This window comes from Sphaerodactylus townsendi, linkage group LG06 (assembly GCF_021028975.2).
Source record: "Sphaerodactylus townsendi isolate TG3544 linkage group LG06, MPM_Stown_v2.3, whole genome shotgun sequence".
In the NCBI taxonomy this organism is placed as follows: domain Eukaryota; kingdom Metazoa; phylum Chordata; class Lepidosauria; order Squamata; family Sphaerodactylidae; genus Sphaerodactylus; species Sphaerodactylus townsendi.
Genome location: NC_059430.1, coordinates 74176662 through 74199841, shown reverse-complemented (window position 1 = coordinate 74199841; position 23180 = coordinate 74176662). Strand labels below are relative to the sequence as shown.

At 43.5% G+C, this 23180-nt stretch overlaps 1 protein-coding gene across 4 annotated transcripts in view; it reads left to right on the top strand.

Annotated features, from left to right (window-relative positions):
• The window catches only part of TSPAN12 (tetraspanin 12), an 85493-nt gene that overhangs the window by 28587 nt on the left and 33726 nt on the right, over positions 1-23180 (top strand). For 3 of the 4 annotated variants that reach the window (XM_048501893.1, XM_048501890.1, XM_048501891.1), the window contains 2 exons: positions 1325-1407; positions 7553-7688. In XM_048501893.1, the coding sequence (XP_048357850.1) occupies positions 1325-1407; positions 7553-7688 (219 nt within the window). Of the gene's footprint in view, positions 1-712; positions 763-1324; positions 1408-7552; positions 7689-23180 lie in introns of those variants that run through there. The other variant, XM_048501892.1, reaches the window with a different exon arrangement.

Genomic DNA, 23180 nt, shown 5'->3' with positions numbered 1-23180 from the left:
TCTTGTCACTTTCTGTAGAATGGCAATATTTACAATATCAACCTTTCTTGGTATCTTAATATGGTTATAAATGTGACCCTATTATGTAATCTCTGCACTGTTTAATGTGTCATGCTAGTTATGCGTCAGCTCTTTCTGGTGGTTCCAGACTTCTGAAATCCTAATGCAGTGGTTATTGGTTATGTCCTATTTTGTTGACTGTACTGACTCACTATGTGTAATCTGCTTTGAGTTCCTGTGAGAAAGGCAGACTATAAAATAAATAATACTGTAGATAGCATAATTTCAATGTTTTGTTTATTATTTAAATGGGAATAATATTGGCATATTTAGCAATGAGCTAAAATGTGTTTGATAACACATCAGTATATCTGGTAGTCAACTTGGTCAGATCTATAAATAGTTAATGCTAAGAACTGGGACTGTAGATACAAAAGTCATATTGCAGTAAATCTGGGAGGAACCCAGGTTTGCAGAACAATATTGAAATTAAGCAGCCTTCCAAAAGATGGTGGTTGTTTGCACTTGCACAAAGAAGACCGCTGTTCTCCCCTCGCAGGTGGGTACACAAAGAGGAGGAGAGGAGGAGTGAGTGGAAGCCACTGCCCCTGTCACTTCAACAACACTGGAGGTGGGCAGGGGAGGAGAAACTGGAGCCATCACTGCCTCTCAGCTATGAGGTGGTGACGCTGGAAGCAGGCAAGGAAGGGAGGAGCAGGAGACTCCCTTGCCCTCTTTTACACTAACACAGCAGTTCTGCAGGTGGGTTGAAGGGGAAGGAGGAGATCCTTCTGCTGGCTGTCTACTGTATGAGGCAGGTGTGAGAGAAGCTGCATTTTTTACAATAAACAATTAGAATGGATTCCAGTAATTGTAACAGTTCATGCCTCTTCATTGGCTGTGTGTTCTGCCATAGCCACAAAAGTGTTTTTTTTACCAGCTTGAAAATGCTACTTTTTCCTTTGTACTAGCAATCTGATAATTGTTTATACAATGGTACCATGTTTCCCTTCAGACATTGCTAGCTTTTTATGTCATGTTGGTTTGCAGATTACTTTTATGAAATCTCAGCAGGAATTATTACTCTGATGGCAAATGCGAAATAAAACCTGAAGGCTTACACTCTCCCTACGGAGTATAGTTTTGAGGAGTACTGTCAATATTGAAATCTCTCCACTGAGAAATGTGGTCTTGCAAGGTATTAGTAAATTGGAGAGGAGCAGATAGCTGTGTTTAGAGAATCAATGCTGATAAAGCTGTTTTAATAACTGAGTTGCTCTAAATGAGAAGTATTTTCTAAGTAAAATCCCTGGTTTTTTTTCAGTTGATGTCCATCACAGTTTTAGGAGTTTCTGCCTGGGTGAGGGACTATCTGAATAATGTTCTCACTCTAACTGCAGAAACAAGGTAAGTGTAACCTTAAAACAGTAACTTCAGGGAACCTTGCCAGTTTCAAGGTCTTAAAAGTGTGTCACATCTGACTGAGATAATGTGGACCCTTTGTTGATAGCCTTATTTCTGATGCTAAATATGGAAATTGGAGGCGGGAAATAATTGGTGGTAATGTTGTCAGAATATTGGGTGAGATAAATGTCTTTTGGTTGAAAAAAATTCAGTGAAAACTTCACTTGTATCTTTATATGTAGGAAAGGTATTGTGGTACCTGAAGTCCTGATCTTCTCTAACAAGTTTATTTTATTTATTTATCTATTTAAAACATTTTTATGCTGTCTTTCCACCCAATCAGAATCCCCAAATGCAGTGTATATAAAAACAAACATTTCTACAATTTAAAACATATAAACATACATCAGTACCTTGAAGAAGGGCCAATAATGGTTGTTGGGTGTATGCCAAGTAATACAAAAAAGGCTTCACCGACCATCAGAAGGCACCAATACAGGGAGATGGACAGATCTCTCTAGGGAGAAAGTTTTGGTTCCATGACTGAGAAAGCTCATTCTAGCCTCAGATGGAAGGAGTTAACAAAGTAGGATCTCTGAAGATGACTGGAGTGAATGGATAGGTTCATATGGAAGAAGGCAGTTCTTAAGGATCATTGGTCACACGCAATTTATGGTTTTAAAAGTCACTACTAGCACCTGAATTGAGTCCAGAATCAAAATGGATGCCAATGTAGATTTGCCAAAACTAGAGTAATATGGTCCCTATGACCCTCTCCAGTCAGCATTCTGGCTGCAGCATTTTGTACTAACCGTAGCTTCCTGACAGTTCTCAAGGGCCGCCCTGTGTACAGCACATTGCAGTAATTAATATAGATGTTACCAGTGCATGCACTACAGTGGCAAGATCTTTCTGCTCATGAAGCGCCATTGCTGGCTCACCAGCCAAAGTAAGCCAATGAAAGGCCTTGTCCCTGCCTCCACCCCATATTCCAAACCCCCTCTTTTGATGCCTTTAAAATTCTTATTATTTTCCTTCAAACTGAGCACACCAAGGCCAGCAAGACTCTGGGGGCAGGGACAAGGCCAGAGAGAGTGCACTCCTTCCCTGGTCTTGTTTCCACCCCCATGGTTTTGCTGGCCTTGGCACCACTCGGATGAAGGAAAGTAAACTGAATTTTATTCTGATTATTTTCCTTCTAGCCAAGAGTGCCAAGGCTGGATTAAAAAACCCTACATTTCAATTACAAAAAATTCCCCGTCATTAAAACCATCATCAGAGAAGAAGACGAAGAGTTTGGATTTATATCCCCCCTTTCTCTCCTGTAGAGGCTTACAATCTCCTTGCCCATCCCCCCTCACAACAAACACCCTGTGAGGTGGGTGGGGCTGAGAGAGCTCCGAAAAGCTGTGACTAGCCCAAGGTCACCCAGCTGGCATGTGTGGGAGTGCACAGGCTAATCTGAATTCCCTAGATAAGCCTCCACAGCTCAAGTGGTAGAGCAGGGAATCAAACCCGGTTCCTCCAGATTAGAATGCACCTGCTCTTAACCACTATGCCACTGCTGCTCCTCAATGATGAGATCAACTCATCGTTATTGGTTGGCAGCATGATCAGCAAAAGTCCTTGTGAAAAGAATCAGTTTTATGCATATATGGGAAAGCTGGTAATGATGTGCTAAGGTGGCTTTTGGTGGATGGGAATTTCCAAGCTACAGCAGCCTTTCTTTTGTAGTCACCAGTCCTTCAAAAGTAGAGGCACATGGCCTTCAGAGAAAAATGGTATTTTTCACCCAGATTCCATACATTATAAGAATTAGTATAAAGGGGATTCAGCAAAAATTAACTGAGAAAATTTCCCCTCACAAAAGATATCAGGTTCAAGTTGGTATGACTGTCCTTGAACAGTGTATTCCATGGTTATTGGGACCACAACTGACCACTGCTAAAGGGCATATCTATAGAAAATGGCACCCAGAGCAAGCACTGAAATTGTGCACCCCCAAAACATTATTCAATCTCGGACTAGTACCCTGGCTAAAGACAAGAGCTGACGAATGCAGGGCACTGAGGAGAAGGTAGGGCTAGCATGAGTGCACACACATGTATGTGTCACCCATCTATCCCACCTACCTACTTCCTCAGTGGGACATCATGCAGCAGCAACTCTCCTCCTTCACAGCCTGAGTCTCAGGCAGAGGCAAAGCCACCGGGGGAGGGGGGCTGTGCAACATGCTGGGCGCACCGATTCTGGTCACGTGGGGGGCAGAAAAATCCCCTGCCCCCCGTGGCGCCCCCCGCCCCCCCACGGCGCACCCTTCAACTTACTTTTAGGAATGGAACATCCCAGAGAAGAAGCCTGCCTGCTTTGCCTGGGCCTAGTGGGAACTACATTTCCCAGGGGCTCCTGGGAAATGTAGTTCCCACCAGGCCCAGGCAACACAGGCAGGCTTCTTTGGACTGCTCCTTTCCTAAAAGTAAGTGGAATGAAGTGCTGGGGGGGGGGGCGCTGCGGGGTGGGGGGCGCGGGGCAAAAAAGCCAGAGTGTGCACCGGCCGCACTCTGGCCTAGCTACGCCTCTGGTCTCAGGCAAGTGGCCAGGAGGCGACTGGGGATGGGGACAAAGCCAGAAGGATGCCCCTTTCCTGCCCCCAGTTGCCTCTCAGCTGCTTGCCTGGCTGGAGCTAAATTAAAGATAGTTAAACTTAAAGCAACCTTTGGGCTTCTTATTCTTCAATGGCATGGCAGTGGGGGCTGGGGTTGGGAGAACTGGCTTGCCCCACCCTTATTATGCCCCTGTTAAGCATTGTTTGTAATCCCACAGTCAGCATGAATCAAGCCCCAGCAGCCAGCTGCCTCCTATTTCAGCTTCCTCCCCTCAATCCAATGTGTATTTGCTGTTCCCCTTCAGGCGGTACAGAGTTCACTGCTGAAAATGCCACTGTACATGCTGCAAATGTGATTGCAACATAAATTGTGAAATGGCCACAGGTCATTTGTGTCTGCCAACACAAACTCTTCATGCTACATAGACTGGAAAGCAAATGATGCACAGTTTGTCTCTTGGCTCTGGCAGGATACACAGGAAAATCTGTTTGTAATAATATTGTTTCATCTCTAAAAAGGGCTTTCTCCCACCTTGGAGGACCATGGTTAATACCCTCAATTTGCTTTTGCAACACGAAACTGTGAAAGTATGAATGAAATTGCAGCAAATTAAAATGAAGGCATCATCATTTTAGTACCTTTGTCTTTGATAAAAGCACTACTGTTTCGTGGACTTTCGTGATTTAAAATTTTGCAAAGGGATAGCTGTATAAAGTTTGTTGTTACAAAATATAACAAATGTCCAGTGCCACCTAAGAAACTTTTTTCCCATCGGGAACTTTTGAGAATCTTCACTCATTCTTCAGATATGTATGGAAATCAAACTGAGAATTTTTCTTATGGAGCAGATTATCAGAACAAGCGGTGCTAAGACAGAAAGTTAATTCCATCTTTCAAATGTTGGCCAATTACCCATGGGGCCACATTCCGGCAAGAAATTTTGTCCAGACGTGCTTCCTCCCTGGCACGCTGGGAGCGGAAGCATGTTGGGGGGAAAATGTTATCCCGACACGCTTCCTCCCTGCAGCATGCTGAGAAAGGAAGTGCATTGAGCAAGATTTCTTGTCCCAGTGCACTTCCTCTTGCTCCACCTGTACTTCTCACTTTCCCCGCAGAATGCAAGAGCACTTCTGGCATGACTTTTGTGCCAGAGTGGGACAAGGGCACGCCAGAGCTGGCCGTGGGTGATTAGCCATAGATTCATTATGTGGTTTTAAACCAAGGAGATTGGTTTTAAAAACGTAACATTGATTTTACTCAGTTAAAGGGAATGGTGCTGACATGCATAGACGAACAGAGATATGCTTGCTTGGAGTCTACAAATGTTTACTGGCCTTGGTAGCCAACCACTGTTTCCAGTAGCCATGTGTCATTTTCGTGCTCATTGTTTGGCAAAGCTTTTTAGAATGGAGGAGCACTAGGTAAGGTGTTTGCTAGCCCAATCCAGAGGGGGTGTGAATCCCCCTCTGGAGGCGGCACAGGCATACACCAACGGATTTGCTCTCTCTAGGGCACATATGCCAGCGGAAGGGCATACCTGCTTGTGCTGGGTCATGGCAGAGCCCTGGAATGCCTAGCCATTGCACCAGCTCTGTGTCAAAACTTTCACTCTGTGGCCAGCTGTATTGGAGTGGTGGGGGCATTCTGGGTGTGTTCTGGGGGGAACTGACCTTACTCAGCCTCCAGAATCAGCTCGACCCTGTGTGTTGGTGGAACCCCCCCCCAAGTCAGAGATATGCCATAATTTTTGCATAGCAAGTTCCACCCAAACACGTACTGATTGGTTCCCCACCCTGGGACATGGACAATATGTACCCCACTAAACATTCCCTTCTCACTGGACATAGTGTGTAACACACTTCACTCTGTGATACACCTCTGAAGATGCCAATCACAGATGCTGGCGAAATGTTAGGAACAAGATCTACCAGACCATGGCTATACAGCCCGGAAAGCCCACAACAACCAGTTGAGTCCGGCCGTGAAAGCCTTCGACAATGTATTGTGAATGCTTTTGGTTACATTTTGATTGAGTTATTCCTCCTACATGGCGGGGTACTATTCTGTGAGGGTGTGAGATCACCCCAGAAGTCTCTCTTCTGCATTTTGGAAAAGAAGTTTTCTTTCTGTGGTGGCTGTGAGAATAGTGGTGGCTGTGAGAATATAGTTACCGCTGTTAATGTTATTATGAACAACCTATTTGTGTGTATGCCTATATATATTCTTTAAAGCAGGACTCTACAGTCCTCCTTCTAACTTTAATTTTCTCTTGGTGGGAAGAAGAGACTATTAAAGGTTTGTTCAGCTTAATAAGTGTTTAGACCCAGTCTCACAATTGGGGTTTTCTTTTCCTATTCAGATCTGTTTAGCATTTGGACATCTTCAAACCCCTGCTGCTGCTATTTGAATGCATTCTCCAACATTTCAGATGCTAAAATTGTAATACTCTATTCTCATATCAAGGGTTACTGTCTAAGTCCTGGCCAGTCCTCTTGATCTCTCTGGGACTCCTTCCCAGCTGGAGAACACCAGAGGCTTGTTTATTTAGTGATTGGAACCAACAATGGTTTTTTCCCATAGTTGGGGAGGGGAGCAGGAAAGCGGCTAGAGGCCAAAGAATGGATGCAAGGAAGTGGTGGGTGTTCAGGGGGTGCATGCTGCTGGCTGCAGCAGCAATGTTTGCATGCCTGCTGTGGGCTCAGTGCTCCTCAGTGCCCTGGCAAGGTGAGCTGTGTTTCGCAAGGCCCCACTGCCTTCCCTGGTGCCTGCTTTAGGTGGCCCAGGAGACGCAAGTCCTGACTGCTCCCTCCCTGAAGGGGGATTAGAGAAGTGGTAGGAGGAGATCTGAAGGCAGGATTTGCCAGGCTAGAAAAAGAGGGGGCTCACTGGGCGCAAAAGGACTACATCTCCTGCAGAAAGCTCAGCTTCTCATTGTCTGCCTTTCCTTTTCAGGCTGGCCCTCACTCCTTCCCTGCCCATCTTTCCAGAACCATCTGAACTCTCATGCCTGGTCTCTGCTGCCCTAGTGCGGCTTCCACAAGGGTCAGGTGCATGTGTAAAGGGAGGAGAAGGTTGAGGAAGGAGCCAGTAAGAGGAGGCCAACCACCATAAGAGGTGCCCCTGATCCAGCCCAATCTTTCCTTTCTACCTGAGTGCTGCCCCACAGTTTGGCAAGTGAGCTGTGAACAAGGCCAGCCAGTTGGCTGAACCCGTAAAGCCCATGCCTCATTAGTGTGGGCCTACCTGCCCACAAAGGCCTGGGGTGGACTTTGGCCTAGTGCGCCAACTTCTCACCTGGGGGGGCAAACAGCCAAAGGGACACACATGACACATCTAGGGATCCCACCCTCCCCTGTCCCCACACAATTCCTATGCTTGCAGCCCAGCAAGTGGGGCTCCTCTGAAGATCACTGTTCTATAATGTTTCCATCAGAGCACATGAAATTTCACAATAGTCTGCTTTTTTCTGAGTTATTTGAACAAAAGAACAGGGAAATATAGTTGACTTCTGTTTATCTGATCTATATTTTGTTTGCTTTCAGGGTAGAGGAAGCTGTTGTCTCCTCTTATTTTCCTGTTGTTCATCCAGTCATGATTGCAGTCTGTTGCTTCCTTATTATCGTTGGGATGTTGGGGTATTGTGGAACAGTAAAAAGAAATCTTTTGCTCCTCGTATGGGTAAGTTTAATTCATTAGTATAATTTAACATTTAACCAAATAAGAGATTTGTTTTCTTAAAAGTATGTTGTTAATAACTGCTGCTGCTAGATATGATTTTTCTTCAACAGGATATGATTTTTCTTCAACAGAACTTATTTCTCTGTGAGTTTAATTATTCTTCCGCAGGAATAACTGCACTGAAAACCTGCTTAATTAGAAGCGCTTAGGTTTGGTGCAGCCCATACAGATGCCCATGTCTGGACATTACAGACATGATAATGCTGTCTGCTGTTACACTGTAGATTGTAAGGGAAAGTTAAATGAGAATGGGAACATTTTTTAATTGCTTGATTTTTTAAAATGTTCGTAAATTGCTTTCTTATGACACTTTTAACATTTTCGTCTTTTATTAGTAAACATATTACCATTTTCAGAGTGGTTTAATGTAAACCATTATAATATAAACATAATGTTATCATGTAAAAGCTTCTTAAAATTAGCATATCCAAACCTTACAGAAACAAGAGAAGTATGGTATAAAAATCTCATAACAAATAAATAAATTAAAATAAACTGAACCTGAGGTTGTAAAACAGTTCTATATATCCTGATCTTCTATAATAATCCCTAACATAAATCCCAGTCTTCAATATTTATTCTAGTTGTGTACCTTCATATTTTTTGGATTTTCTTTTACATATTTTACTACCTATAATTCCATAAATTTTCAAATGTATTCCAGTCTATAGAAATAATGTAAGAATAATCTAATCTTTAAAAAATCAGAATAACATTTGTTTTTCATTTTTAAGTCATGTAGTCTTTTTCAGATAATATCTTCAAGTACAAAAATGATTTAAAGCTGGAGCTTAAATATTTTTCTTCCTCTGTTTAAAATGCCAGTGGAGTATAAGAATCAGTGACTGCTCTTTAACACAAAGAGTAAACACATGTAGTGTGAGTAGAGCAATCAAACTTCATTAAATCAAGCCTAGACATTCCTGGAGCTCCTAACCTCCAATATTTCACTCAGAGAAGTCTGAAAAGCAGCTCTTCCTGGCCCTACAATCAGCAAAAAATAAATGATCTTTTTCTAAGTATGCCACATTTCTTGACTAATTGTTAAATAAGCAGTTTACTGTTGTACTACAGAGATGTGCAGAGACAAGTCAACGGTTCATTCATCACACTAATCATAAAAAACCCCAACAATGGTTGAACAGGACAAGCCTTTGTAAAATCAGACAAATTGAAAGATTTTTTATAAAATGGTGTGAAATATTAAGTCTTTCTAGTCTCTCCTTTTGTTTTTTGACCTGAGATCCAAGTTTTTGCATGCTTGCATTTGAATCAAATTCTAGGTTAAATTAAATGTAAATTAAACAAGCAAACAAACAAAACCGGTTGTATTCAAACTTTCACAAGTGGAAAGGGTTTGTGGAAGTGGCTCTTCCATGCCAGCAGTACCTGTGCCCCCCCCCCCCCCCCCCCCAGGAATTCTGTTGATGTTTGGGAGGCTCTTTTGAACAATGTACAGTGTGGCACATGGGCCTGCAGGAAAGATAAGATAAGATAAACTTTAATGTCATTGTGCCTGCACAACGAAAATACAAACATCTCCTGATGCGCATTTCTGCCATCCTCACACCCCATCTTCCACAATCCCCCTTGCAACCATCCCTACACAGCCACAGCCACATCAACGCGACACCATGGAGTTCAGCATAGCCACAGCTCTACAATAGAAGCTGTCTCTGAGCCTAGTTGCCCTTGTTTTTATGATCCTATATTGTCTGCCAGATGGTAATATTTCAAAAAAAGAGTATGCAGGGTGAGACGGGTCTTTGGGGTGAAATTGTTCTCTCTCCCACTTGCACAAATATTTCAAATCTTGGAGCTCCCCATTCAGACAAGCAGAATGGGAGAGTGGCAGGAGATGTAATCAGAGAAGGAGCTAAAATTCTTCTAACCCCAGTCCCTTCTACTGTCTTGACATTTTAGTGATTTTTATGAGCGCTTTGTTGAGTGCCCAATAGTGGACCAAGAAGCAGGATGGAAGAAATGAATAAGTGAACAGATAGATAAATAAACAAGCAAAACATGGTGACCATGTTTGAATTAGAAACAAAATGGAACGAGTGGCCTCACAGTAAAAGCTGGATTTCTGGACACTTTTCCCTCTCAGCCCCTCAATGGCATCATTCATTTGTAAAATTCAACTTCGTAGTAAAATTTAACTCAACTGGAAGCTTTTATTTTTGGTTGGATGTTAGACACAAGTCTAAACTGAATTGACGTGTTTAGCTTCTCTAATAGCATTAGAGTATAGCTACAAGACAATCACCATCTGTCATCTTCCATTGCTTACACTGGGGTCACTTGGCAGCAATTTAAACTGAGAGATTTAAATCGAAGAGGTTTCCCTTTGGTTATTATTGAACTTGTGTGTGTCAGAATAGTTTGGATTGCATTGATTGCTAGTGGAGAGTTTAGATCACAAGAACTAAACAGGCAGTACAACCCCCCCCCCCCCCCTCTGTAATGGTCCCTATAAATGAAAATGGTCACCATTATTTGTCAGATTGGACACCATCTGTGCAATAAACAGCACTTAGAACTATAAAACTTCCCAGGGCTCTTAAGATTTCACATTTTAATGTGATCTGATTTGTAACAGTGCAGTCCCTATACACGGTTATTTTAGTATAAGTCTATTCATTTAAGTGAGTTTAGACTGGAGTAACTCTGCACAGGATAACACTGTTCATCCTATAGGTACTCTTAGTACTATGGCACTGTTCTGCTGCATGTCTGGCATTATGTGAGCCCTATACAGACATTAATAACTCAATTCTTTGGGGTCCCTGTGGAGATTTGATGCTACATTACATTAGTGGAAAGCTATCCGCATCCTTTTCGTACAGCACAATAGAAATTATACTGAAGAAGCCTCACAGCAATTGCTATCTACTTTTCCTAGCCAGAATCACAGCTGGGATGTCTGGTATCTGTTTATGGTCCTTTGTTCTGTTCCTTTTTGTTGTAGTCTTCAAAGGTTCATTGTGTTTGTCATAGCAAATACAAACAAAAGTCAAATGGCAAATCAGGTGGCATCCTTAGATATAAATAGAAAGATGTTTGTGACAATGCTTGATCATTGGGCTTTTCCATATTCTCTTTTTCCAAAGTTCCTGTTTCGTGTTTTTAAAAAAGTTCTGCACATGTTTTACTTCCTCTAGTGGTCTATTCGATATCACACACATTTTTAATGAAGAGTAAAAAGCTGCTGCAAAAGTCAGCAGGGAAATAATCTACATAGGCAGCCCAATTTAAAAATGGGAGACAGCAGAACTGTGGCGGGGGCAATGCCATGGCATTACCTTGAAAGAGGCAATTGCTGGTGTGAGTGGTGGGGAGAGAAAAAACTTCCAGGACACCCCCTCCACACCAGCATGACCTCCTGTGGTGCAGAAGAAATAGCATGAGGGACACCTTCCAGGTTCCAGTATTGTGGAACCATACAGCTCCCCTATGCCAGCCTAAGTGCCTCTATGCTGGTGTCCATGCCTCTTTGTGTGGTGCTGGTGGCTCTAGCATTAGCATAGGTGTCCTGCCACATCCAATGCAGCTTCAGACACTCCACCCCTTCCTTTGGTTTGCAACCTTAATCTTCTGCTATATTGAATCAATCGCTAGAGGGAACAAAACACATATACAACTTTAAAGAAAATATTGAAGAAACAGGAACTTTGTCATGATGAAAAAGAGAATGCAGAAAAGCTCATTGCATTTTCATGTGTATCACTGTTGTCTACCTGTAAATCTGTTGAGGTCTACATGGTTGCTCATAACAATGGTTTGGAATATGATACTTAGTCATGTTTTATTCATGCTTTTGTGTACATGAATTGTCTCCTAGTCCTGCTGAGTCTCTGTCCAGTTTTCCTTTAAATCCTATCATAGCTTGGTCCTATATTCTTGAAGGACCACTTCTATCTGAGTAAGCCTGAACACTTCGTCCCTGGATCAGTTTTTTCCTGACTTTTCCTGAAGGCAGGTGCATACACCTCTTGTTTGTTTGTGTTCTTTTAACAGTTTGAGCTCCCATTTTGTAGAATAGGCTCCCTGAATATGTAAGAAAGCTCTCCTCACTTTTAGGAACAGATGCAAACTGAGATTTTTCAAAGGACTGATGACACTGATTTGCTGGGACATAGTAGGAAACACAGTGAATGCAGGCATTACATATTTTTAATGCTGTGTTTTAATGTGTGGCATTAATTATGGTTTTATGTTGTTCCTGTATTATGAGAAAGGCGAGCCTATAAATGTCTTAAAATAAAGTCTATAAAATACTGGAAAAAATTGTGCAAGTTGTGAACATCTGTTAGCTTTCCAGCCTTAGATCTAGGTACTATAAAGCTTGAAGAGAGAGAGTTTCATGTACATCCTCCCAGATTCTGGTTTGTGTTTTGAAATCTATATGAGCCTCTTTCTTTCTTTCTTTCTTTCTTTCTTTCTTTCTTTCTTTCTTTCTTGGGGGGGGGGGGAGGGGGGGGGGGGGGGTTTTGGGGGGGGGGGGAGTTGGGGGGAGGGGGGGGTGGGGGGGGGGGGGGGTGGGGGGGGGGGGGGGTGGGGGGGGGGGGGGGTGGGGGGGGGGGGGGGTGGGGGGGGGGGGGGGTGGGGGGGGGGGGGGGTGGGGGGGGGGGGGGGTGGGGGGGGGGGGGGGTGGGGGGGGGGGGGGGTGGGGGGGGGGGGGGGTGGGGGGGGGGGGGGGTGGGGGGGGGGGGGGGGGGGGGGGGGGGGGGGTGGGGGGTGGGGGGGGGGGGGGTGGGGGGGGGTGTGGGGGGGGTTGGGGGGGGGGGGGGGTTGGGGGGGGGGGAGGTGGGGTGGGTGGGGGGGGGGGGGGGGGGGTGTGGTGGGGGGGGGGGGGGTGTGGGGGAATTGTAGTTCCTGAACATCTGGAGAGCTGCAGGTTCCCTACCCCTGGACTAGAACTAATAGCTCTGTTCTGAGGTCTGACAGTACAGGCCCATACAGCAATATATGGGCTTTGTTCTTGGTGAGGTCATTCCATACTATCTTAGGAGTTGGTGGTGATAAGGCTGTGGAAGATTTAAGGTGGAGCAGACTCAGGTCACTCAGGTGAGGGAAAATGATCACTCCAGATCTGAAAGTCCACCTGTAGGGACATGACAGATGTAAAACATAAGGTGACCAGATGGTCACCTTTGTAAACCGGGATGGGCAGGTGTGCATGCGCAGCTGCAGGAGCACACTGCCTAGTGGGTGCGCTCCCGTTTCCCGCCCCACAAGGCTGTGCTCCTGTGGCCACACGCGGGGAGGCTGCCGCACTGCCTTGCGCCCCAGAAGGCAGTGCGGCAGTGGGGGGGGGGGGGGTGGGGGGGGGGGGGGGTGGGGGGGGGGGGGGGGGGGGGGGGGGGGGGGTGGGGGGGGATGTGGGGGGGGGGGGGGGGGGGGGGGTGGGGGCTGGAGAGCTGCAGGTTCCCTACCCCTGGACTAGAACTTCTATAAACAAAGATTGTCATAGAAGGAAATCATATACATTAAATGGTTATTACTGTAAAACATTGGGGTTGAAATTTCTAGGTTTATTTGGATGACTTCTGATTAGAAAAATGGTATTTTAAACTGAATGCTCTGTATTATTTTTGCAAAATGCCCAGAGACTGAAGTCTGAAAACTCTTGAGCCAATTGATTCTGCTAGCATGAAAACCAGTTCATTTCAGGGGACAATATGTCAGTCCAGTCTTTTGAACTAAGGTTTCAATTGCTGGCTGGCCTTTTGAGAAAATAAAATTCTTAGTTTCTGTAATTCTAAGCTCCTTGAACAGATGTGAATTAACATCAGTGCTTTTGGGGAAATAGCAGCTAACACAATGAACAAGTTTGTAGTCTTGTTTTTCAAAGAGCAAGTCTAAAAATAAAAGCAGCAGAACTAGATAGATAATGGTGGTCATTCTCATTTTCCAGGTACAATAGAACATTCTTTTGTATTGCCTATTTCCTCTTAACTAGACTCTTCAATGTGTTCACTAATAGAATTGTAGAGATAGTAATTCCAGCAAGAGACAATTTAAGAAGAGGTAAAGGATAAAAGATATCAGTTACGGTGGAGTTCAATCCTAACGGTTTCAAGAAATTGAACTTCCTTTTAATTCAGTGAGAATTTGGGCACCAGTCACCTCTCCAGATTAGTTCATTGCAGAGTAATCTACTTTTCCCTTTAATATAGACTACTTACAGAGATTGTGGTTCTTAAATATTTAGTTTTTTATTTGGCAGTTGCAACCATTTAATTATTAAAACTAAATGCATATGCAATCATTTGTTGTCTTTGCTGTTATCTGACTCATCTGAAATGGCTTCTGTTTTATAGACAGAGTGGCTTGCTTATCAAACAAGTCAGGTCTCTTAAGAGGCACATTTCTAAACAAAATGTAAACTTCTGAGTCTTTATATTAACAATCTATCTCACTGTCTGTCTGTTTTAGACATAACCTAGTCCTCCCCTCAGGGTGTGCCACGATCAGATAATGGGCCCCTTTCGCCTTCCCTACCCTTACCCCTAGGGTGGGTGAGCCATGATCCCTGTTCTGCTCCCTTCCCCCTCAGGGTGGGTGGGCCATGACTAGGTGCCAGGCCTTCTCCCCTTCCTTCCCCCTTTGCTTCCTCCTCCTCCCCCTTCTCCTAGGATTGGCAGGCCATGGCCAGATGCCAGTCCCCCTTTTGCTCCTTCCCCCCTCTGCTCCCTCCCTCTCCCCTTGTTTGATCCCTCAACTTGGTTATTAGCAATAGTTTATTTCTGCCAAGTCATAATTTCTGGAAGACGCTTCATCAGAGTGAATCCTTGGGCAAAGCTCTCTTGTGATCAGACCTTCCTAGCATTTTGGAAGGTAAAGTACAACCATGAAGCACCCCAATTAGAATGAGGACTGTAGAAGAGATAAAGGTTTAATTCTCCCCTTTGCCCCATTCAGTCCATTACAACTGATACAACTCACATGCTGTTATTAGCAGAGGAAAACAGAGAAATTGCTATACAGAGGACTAGAAAATGGCCAGTGTAATATCTATTTATAAAAAGGGTTCTGGAGAGAGGGGGATCCAGGACATTACATGAAACTTAATGTCTGTTTCAGGTAAATTGATGGAAAGCTTTATTAAATATAGAATTGTCAAGCATATAGAAGGGTAAGCCCTGCTGATCAAAAACCAACATGGCTTCTGTCTCCACATAACCTATCATAAAATCATAGAGTTGGAAGGGGCTATACAGCCCATCTGGTCTAATCCCCTGCACAATGCAGGATCAGCCTAGAGCAGTGATGGCGAACCTATGGCATGGGTGCCAGAGGTGGCACACGGAGCCCTCTCTGTGGGCATGCACACACAGAGTTTGTCATGTGGGGGGCGGAAAATCACCCCCTACATGCACACACATCTAGGCTGGCCTGGGCCACTGAGCACGACATGTGCACATTGTGGTGAGCAGGGAGGACTCGGCTGGCAGGCCTGGTGCCTGTGTTCCAGGTGGCTGCTGCCCGAGGGGGGGGGGAGGTGCAGAGGAGACAGAGATGCTAGAGAGGCACAGAGTGGTGTGCGCGGGACTTGCTGGAGGCTAGAGCAGGCTGGCCACTGCTCGAGTGGGTGGAGCAGAGGAAGAGGGAGCCAACCGGTTTTTTATAAACTAAAACCTCAGCATTCAGGTTAAATTGCCGGGTTGGCACTTTGTGATAAATAAGTGGGGTTTGGGTTGCAATTTGGGCACTCAGTCTCAAAAAGGTTCACCATCACTGGCCCAGAGCCTCCTGGCGAGCATTTGTCCAGCCACTGCTTGAAAACTGTTCGAGAGGGGGAGCTCACCATCCTTCCCCCCACGTAGCTGATTTCGTTGTTGAACAAATATTACTATAATTTTTCCCCTAATATCAAGCCTGTATTTTTCCACCCATAATTTAAACCCACCATTTTGAGTCTTATCCTCTGCTGCCAACAGGAACAGCTTCCTACTCTCCTCTAAGTGACTGTCCATCAAATACTTCCAGAGAGCAATCATAGCCCCTGCTGCTTCTCCTCTTCTCCAGACTAAACATTCTCAAGTTCTTCAGCCTTCATAGGTCTTGGTCTCCAGGACCCTATCATCTTTATTGCTCTCCTCTGCACCTGTTCCATTCTGTCCACATCCTTTTTGAAGTGAGGCCTCCAGAACGGCACATGTTCGACATGTGGGGAAGTCCAATAACAAATTTTGATTATTTGGTCACATTACAAGAGGCTGGGCTTACTAGTGCATTTATAAAGGTTATTTGGGAGGGATTTCAGCATTCCACCTGGGTTTTGAGTCTGCATCTCTTTCCCCCCATCCTTATTATAAAAGGTTTCTCAATGGCTTGCCTAATTTATATCCCCCTGAGAAACACCCTGGTACTTGTCCCTGGTACTTCCCTATTTGACTAGCAAGTCATTCGAGCCAATTTTGTCTTGTGACTTGGCTGACCTTTCATATACGGTGAAATTTCTAGTAGCCATCACATCAGCTAGGAGGATGGGGAATTTAAGGGTGTTGGTGTGCCACCCGCCCTTTACTAAGATCCATTGGATAAGATGGTGCTTCATCCAAGCATGGAGTACTTGCCCCAGGGGGTGTCTACCTTCCATTTAAGTCAGGACATTTTCCTCCCTTTATTCTTTCTCCACTCTTTGATGGATGCAGAGCGTGCCCTACAGTGTTTGTATATGCAAACAGCCCTTCTATTTTATTTGGAAATAACAAAGGACTTTTGTATAGACATAAGTTTATTTATTTGTTTTGCTGGGCCATGTAATGGCTGTGCCATCTCTACTCACACATTGTCCAAGTGGGTGTCCAAGGCTGTCTACAAGATGTATGCCATCTTGGGTGCATTTACAGTCTCACTCCACCTCCAAGGGGTTAGCTTGCTACTGTCCTATGTGGGACTGCACATAAGACCACAAAGATGAAAAACACTTACCTCTAACTGTTGTTCATTGAGTGGTCTTCTGTGCAGGCGCACATTCCTCCCTCCTCCTCCACTATGGACATTTCCTTCACTATTCTGAAACTTATCTGTATGGGTCCACTTGCCTCTAAAGGGAACTTGTCCACTGCAGTGGTTGTAGAATGGAATGAAGCATGGCCGTTTCGGAGAGAATCTTCCCTCCTACAGCTCTGAATGGGAGGGAGCGCTCTGTTACTACAGGAATCCCTGAAGAAAAGATTACTAATCTTCCCCATGGCCAGCCTGGTGGCGCACAGTCCCATGTGTGCCTGCACAGAAGACCACTTGATGAACAACAGTTACACCTAAGTGCAACATTGTTTTTCTAGGACTGAAAGAAACTCTGGGCCTAAGATGAAACCTTGGATATGCCAGGTTGCAACAAGTTATATCCATAGATATTTTCTGGTCTTGAAATACATTATAATCTAGCTTAGTCAATAAAAACAAATTGATTTGTAATTATCAGACAAGAAAAAGTGTAACAGTTTTGCTGGGGAAAAAAAAGAAAATAGTTTTTTGCTACAGCCAACACAAGCATGAAGTCTAGAATTGTTGCTTTCCTGTGGATTTGTATCCCTACAACAAAGAAAATCTGTTAGGAATATATCTCCAAGCTGACAGTGCAAATCTCTTTACTAATAGCTTTTATCGGAAAAATGGCAGAAAAATAAATATTGTTTGGTAGATAAGCACTGGAATGCCCTTAGAGAACAGCCAAGGGATTTGTATTTTAACATTTGCTTAACACAGTCACAGTACAATGAATCTATAAATTGGCTTATCCCCATCTAGGTCAGCCCCATTCTGCAATGTGTAATACATAGTTTAACAATGATTAAGCTCCTTTATGATAGAATTAAGTTGTATAGTTATAGCCAAACTTATCATAACAGCAGATAAGGTCCAGCATTTGTATGTATTGGTAATAGAAGATAAATGGCTTACAAACATGACTTTTGTGTGAACCAGTGATGCATACCATTAAATTGTACAGTGACTTATTTTACATGTGGATAGCAACATTTTGGTAGGTATGAAAATGAAGAATATTTCTTGGAAGTGAATTTGGCTCCTCTGAAGTAAATGGTTCATCATAATTGTGAACATGGCCTGCCACAGGGTAATACTGCTTGCAGTCTGAAGGGCAGAATCTTATAGCGTGTTTCACGATGTACAGAAAATAGAGAAAACTTTTCCTTGCTCTCGTGTAATTAGGAGCACCAGTGAAATTGGTGGTAGATTCAAGACAGACAAAATAAAATACTTTTAAACACGGCATGCACTTTATTTATTTAATTGGCTGCCCTAGAATACATAGATACATCAGTAACCATCAGTTATGATGGCCAAGACAAATTCCTAAGTATAGAGCAGTTAGGGAAGAAAACAACCTTGAGATACCCCACCCCAGTTGCTGTTGAACAAAATCAGGGACACTTGACACCCATTAACTGTTTCTGGGACCATTTGGCTGGCCATGGGGGAAATAGCATCCTGGTCTAGATGTACTCATCCAACAAGACTCTTAGGATTTTTTTTTGTGAATCCCATGTCTCCCTTCATGAAAAGTATCCACACTGTATCATCCACCAAATCCCTTCAGAATTAAGGTGAATAACAGCATAGTTGTGTTGTTTGCAGACATATAAGAATTGGACATACATCCCAGGCCACACTATGGCCAGCTCCAGATCATTCTGAGCACCCATTATTTATGGTTGCCATTTTGGCTTGGAAAATTCCTGAAGATTGAGGGGTGGTGCCTGGGGAAAGTGGAGTTTGGAGAGGAGATGGAGCGCATTGGGGATGCTCCAGAGCTTCAGTTTCTTCCCAGTCAACTGATCTGTGGAGATCAGTTGTAATGCTGGGAGAAGTCCACACCCTACTTTGATGTTGGTAGGTATGCTAAGAAGTGATATCTGGGGTTCCTTCTGAGCTGCAGTATAGGTACAGACCTGGTTTCTGTGTAATTTTCTATTGACAATTAGAGATTTTTAGAAAGAAATGCATTGGCCAATGCAAAGAATCCACATGACTCTAAATGCCATACAGTGTTAACACATTTTGAAAGCAATTCACAACATTTGGAATTCTCTCTTTCTCTAAACATTAGGCATTGGCCACCCCCAGTAACAAAAAGCCTGCTGAAAGGAATGGAATTCAAACGATAGATTCCAGTCTCTGAAATGTCTAGTCCTTTGTAAACTAAGTGCTCAAACTGCCAGTTTCGGTTTTTTTAATTCATTCTCATTAGGTATTGAGTGATATATTGAAATGTCTCCATTCAGTAAATAATCAAAGTCCAGTGTCAATATTTGTACAAGGTAATGGAGCAGCCGCTGCATGTTAATTCTGTATTTACTTTGTGACACATTCCTTTTTAACTGGCATACCAAAGTGCAGGTGCTAGGTTATTCCAACTGAATAGCAGTACAGTCCTAAGCAGAGTCCTAAGCACCCTTCTCAGATCCTTGAAGGCAATGGGTTTAGAAGGGTTTAACTCTGCTTAGGATGGCATCGTAAGGGAATGTGCTTGCATGGGAATACAGCCTGCCCCATTCCTTCCCTGGCAGAGGAAAATAACCGAGAAATTATGTTGGTAGGAGAAGGAACAATGTCATGAAGACAAAACTTGTGCTTAAACTCAGGTACATACTGCTACAACTACTACTGGCCTTGTAATCAGCCCTCAACTGCAATTAGGATTGTCATCCTCAAGTTGTAACCTGAAGTTCCATTGGATATTGTAACAGAAATGAGTTTCCCTTGAGGAAATGGTGGCTTTGGAGTACTAGCATTGCATCTCCATTGAGCTCCTTCCACCCTCCCCAGGCAGCACCTTCAAGTCTCCAGGGATTCACCAAGCAAGCTTTGACAACTCTACTACCGTGGTCAGGTGTAAAGATGGGGCGGGGGGAAGGAGTCACTCTGAGATGGGTAAGTCTTTATATGCTTTTCAGGAAACTTGACTTTGTGAGTTCTTATGCTTCTGGAAGCAGTGGCTAGTAGTACCCTAGTCATAGGAGCCGCGTGGCGTAGTGGTTTGTTTGTTTGTTTGTTTGTTTGTTTATTTATTTATTTATTTATTTATTTATTTATTTATTTATTTATTTATTTATTTATTTATTTATTTATTGTTTCAATTTCTATACCGCCCGATCCCCGAAGGTCTCCGGGCGGTGAACAACATATTATAAACATAAAACAGGAGCAGATCCAGTACAACACAATACATAGGCTCCATCAATAAAACATCTTAAAATACATAAATACATAAAACAGCGGCTAATAATTAATGTTTAAACAAAAGGTGTCCAGGCCTCAATTTTAACCCACCCCAAGAGGGGGACGGCAGGCTCCTCAATATGAGGGCTCTGATGTATCAGTGCCAGGGCAAGGAGCAGTAGGAGGCACCATATCAGCGGCTGGGCACTCCAAAGGCTTGACACCCATTAAGTGCTTGCACTGCCACTCACACAGTCAGGAGTTCAAGCCCCCTGTGGGTCAGATATCCTGGCAGCTGGCTCATGGTCAACTCAACCATCCATCCATTTCTTGGTCGGTAAATGAGTACCTAGCTCATCGTTAGGGGGTAAAGAATAGCCGGGGAAAGCAATGGCAAACTACCCCACAAAAGACGCTTGCCTATGAAATCACTGCTCGCAGTGGTACCCCAGGGTCGGACACGACGGGAGGGGAAACTTTACCTTTACTTAGTCATGGGATCAGTACATGTTCTGCTACTTATTTGTTTTATTCAGGGCCATGGAAAAGAGCAGAAACCTTCTTAATGCTCTGTCTCATAATCCAGAGGTCTCTGGGAGTCATCTTTCATCGTTGAGGAAGAAACCAGGCAATTTCTTCCAGTTGGCAAGTTATTTTTTGACAAACAGTGTGTGACTGCAACTGGCAGCCTGTGATCAGGGATGTTTGTGTGTCCTTTTCCATTTTGTTTCTGTTTTTTTGCATTTGATGCATTTCTGTTATTGGTGCCTGACTTATAAGCTCCTTTCTTTTATTTTTTACATTTATACATCACTTTCTTTATTTGGGATTTTTTTAATTGCAACTCATGAAAGTCCTGCTCAAGTAGCAAGGCTGATCCTTCTGAAAGCTCTGGAGGTCCTAACCCCTTCAGAACCAGCCCAGATTCAGCTCCTACCCAGACTACACTCTCCAGTTTTGTTCGGTGTGACCTGGGCAGCTCATGGGCCACTCAGGCTCCAGCTACAACTGAAGCCTCAGGTCCCAAATAGCCCCACTAGAAAGGCCTCTGCAAGCCAGCCAAGAAGGCATGTGTAGCCTGCAATTGTCAGCTGATGCCAACCCTCCTTCTATGCTGCTAAAAGGGGAAAGTAAGCTTATACCTCAGCCAGCTAATCTGGGCCCAGTTCAAGCCTGACAGATGACCCATGGGCCAATGAGGGAGTGAGAAGGGGTCTGCACAGCTGAGACGGATCTGCTGGTTGATTAAGATTGGGAAGGGGAGGAGGATTAAGAAGGGTATAAAAGGAGCAAGGGTAGGTAAGGAGAGGAGGGAGGCCAAAGAGGAGACAGAAGAGAAAACCAAAAAAATAGCTGAAGAGTTATCCAAAGAAGGAAAGACCAGAAGGATGATGGAAAAGAAAAGGAAGAACAGGAGACCCCTGAGCTGGCAGAAGGCTGAGAGGGTCACCTGAATGAATCAGTAGCAGCCTACAGAGGGGGCCAGAGGAACAGCTGAGCAGCAGGATCCAAGGCCTGTGTATGAGGTGTTCCACAGACCTATGTCTCACAGACACTCGTAACCACCACTCTGGATATGCCATTTTAACACACATTTTACATGAGGGGTGTATAACAGATGTCAATTTTAAAGATAACATTTCTGTTCAATTCTGTTAGTATTGTAAGGAAAATTGATGATTTTCCTTTCTAATTCTTTCTCCTTGCGTTGCTTTCCTGCCAAAAACTATGTCCCAAGCTGTTTTTATCCCTGCTGTGGAAAACTGATGGGGCAGCTTTAGCATCTGCAGTCTGTTCAACCAATTTATTTATGAAAAGAATCTCATGAAGAAGACATAATGCATAACTCCATCCTAACCCAAGAAGCATGAGATAAGTGTTGTCCAAGATAACACTTTCAGACTTGCATATTTTTTTCCCTCAGGATGTTAACAATTTTCTCAAAAGGAGAGTTCTGAAGAGCAGGAAAAAATTCTCCCAGAAGCTTTATGACTTGCTCTAGGAGATCTGCCTTATACATTTCTCTTGCTGATGCCTCAGTTGCTGCTGCTGGATGTGGATGAGCTTCTTTCAGATTTATGAAAAAGCATGTCTACTTGATTTTCATGAGGCTTCAGCCACTGGCATAGAAAGTTCCTGTTTTGATGAAGCAGAGTACACCCTTTTCATGTCATACAAGTTGCTTTTCCGTCATTTATCTATTTACAAGATTTATACCCCACCATTCTGCCATTATCAAGGCCACCAAAGGAGATAACAGATTAAAAGCACACATAATAAAATCACATTATAAAAACCATTAAAACAAAAAGCCCCACTCATCATTATACAGTTAAAACCAACTAAAAATTACAATTAAAACATGGGCAAGGAAGATAGATCACTGAAGGAACTCCAAATGAAAAACAAGAAAGCCTTCATATGCTGGTGTAAGATGGCAACAGAAGGGAACAAACAGAATTTTGGTACTGCTGCTGAAAAGGCCTTCTTCCAGGTTGTCACTTGCCTAACCTTAGAATGCAGGTGCACCTGAAACAAAACCTCAGAAGATGATTACAAGTGTTGTGAACTTTTGCATTCAGATGGACTATTTCTTATCCCTTTTGTCAGTTAATGATAGCCAAAAGGGTCATGATTCCAAGAAAAAAAAGTCTATATCTATTGGTATATAGTATTAATTTTCTATTGTCGTGGACAATTTGTGCACTCCTTTCCATACTTCTGGTAGTTAACACATTAAAATCCAATTTCTAGTATTGTCAAATGCATAAGGATGTCTGACTGCATGATAATGAAACCTCTTTAAGGATTAGAAAACCGGGGACAACTAAAAAGAAGCAGACATTTCATTAACATAGATTCAGCTTTTGTAATTTTTAATTACTACACAAGAATGAAAAATACTGCTAAAATAGTCAACTCCTATAATAAGTAAAACTTTCATGTCCGCTTCACTCATGTGGTCATATCAGTGTTTTCATTTGAACACTCTACAACGTATATGTAGCAGTATTATATGTTATTACCTGTTGCCATCAATGAGCTATTGGGACCTTCCTACCCCTTGATATTTTGGAGAAGATATTTGCAGCTATAATGGCAATTCTTATGTGGGCGCTAGTTTATTTTTTCCAAGCTTGGATGAAAAGGAGGGAGTTAATTTCTCCAGATTTCCCCTTTTCACTGCAGCTACCTGTCCCATGGTGCATTTTGTTTGCAAGGGTCCCCAACCTCCAG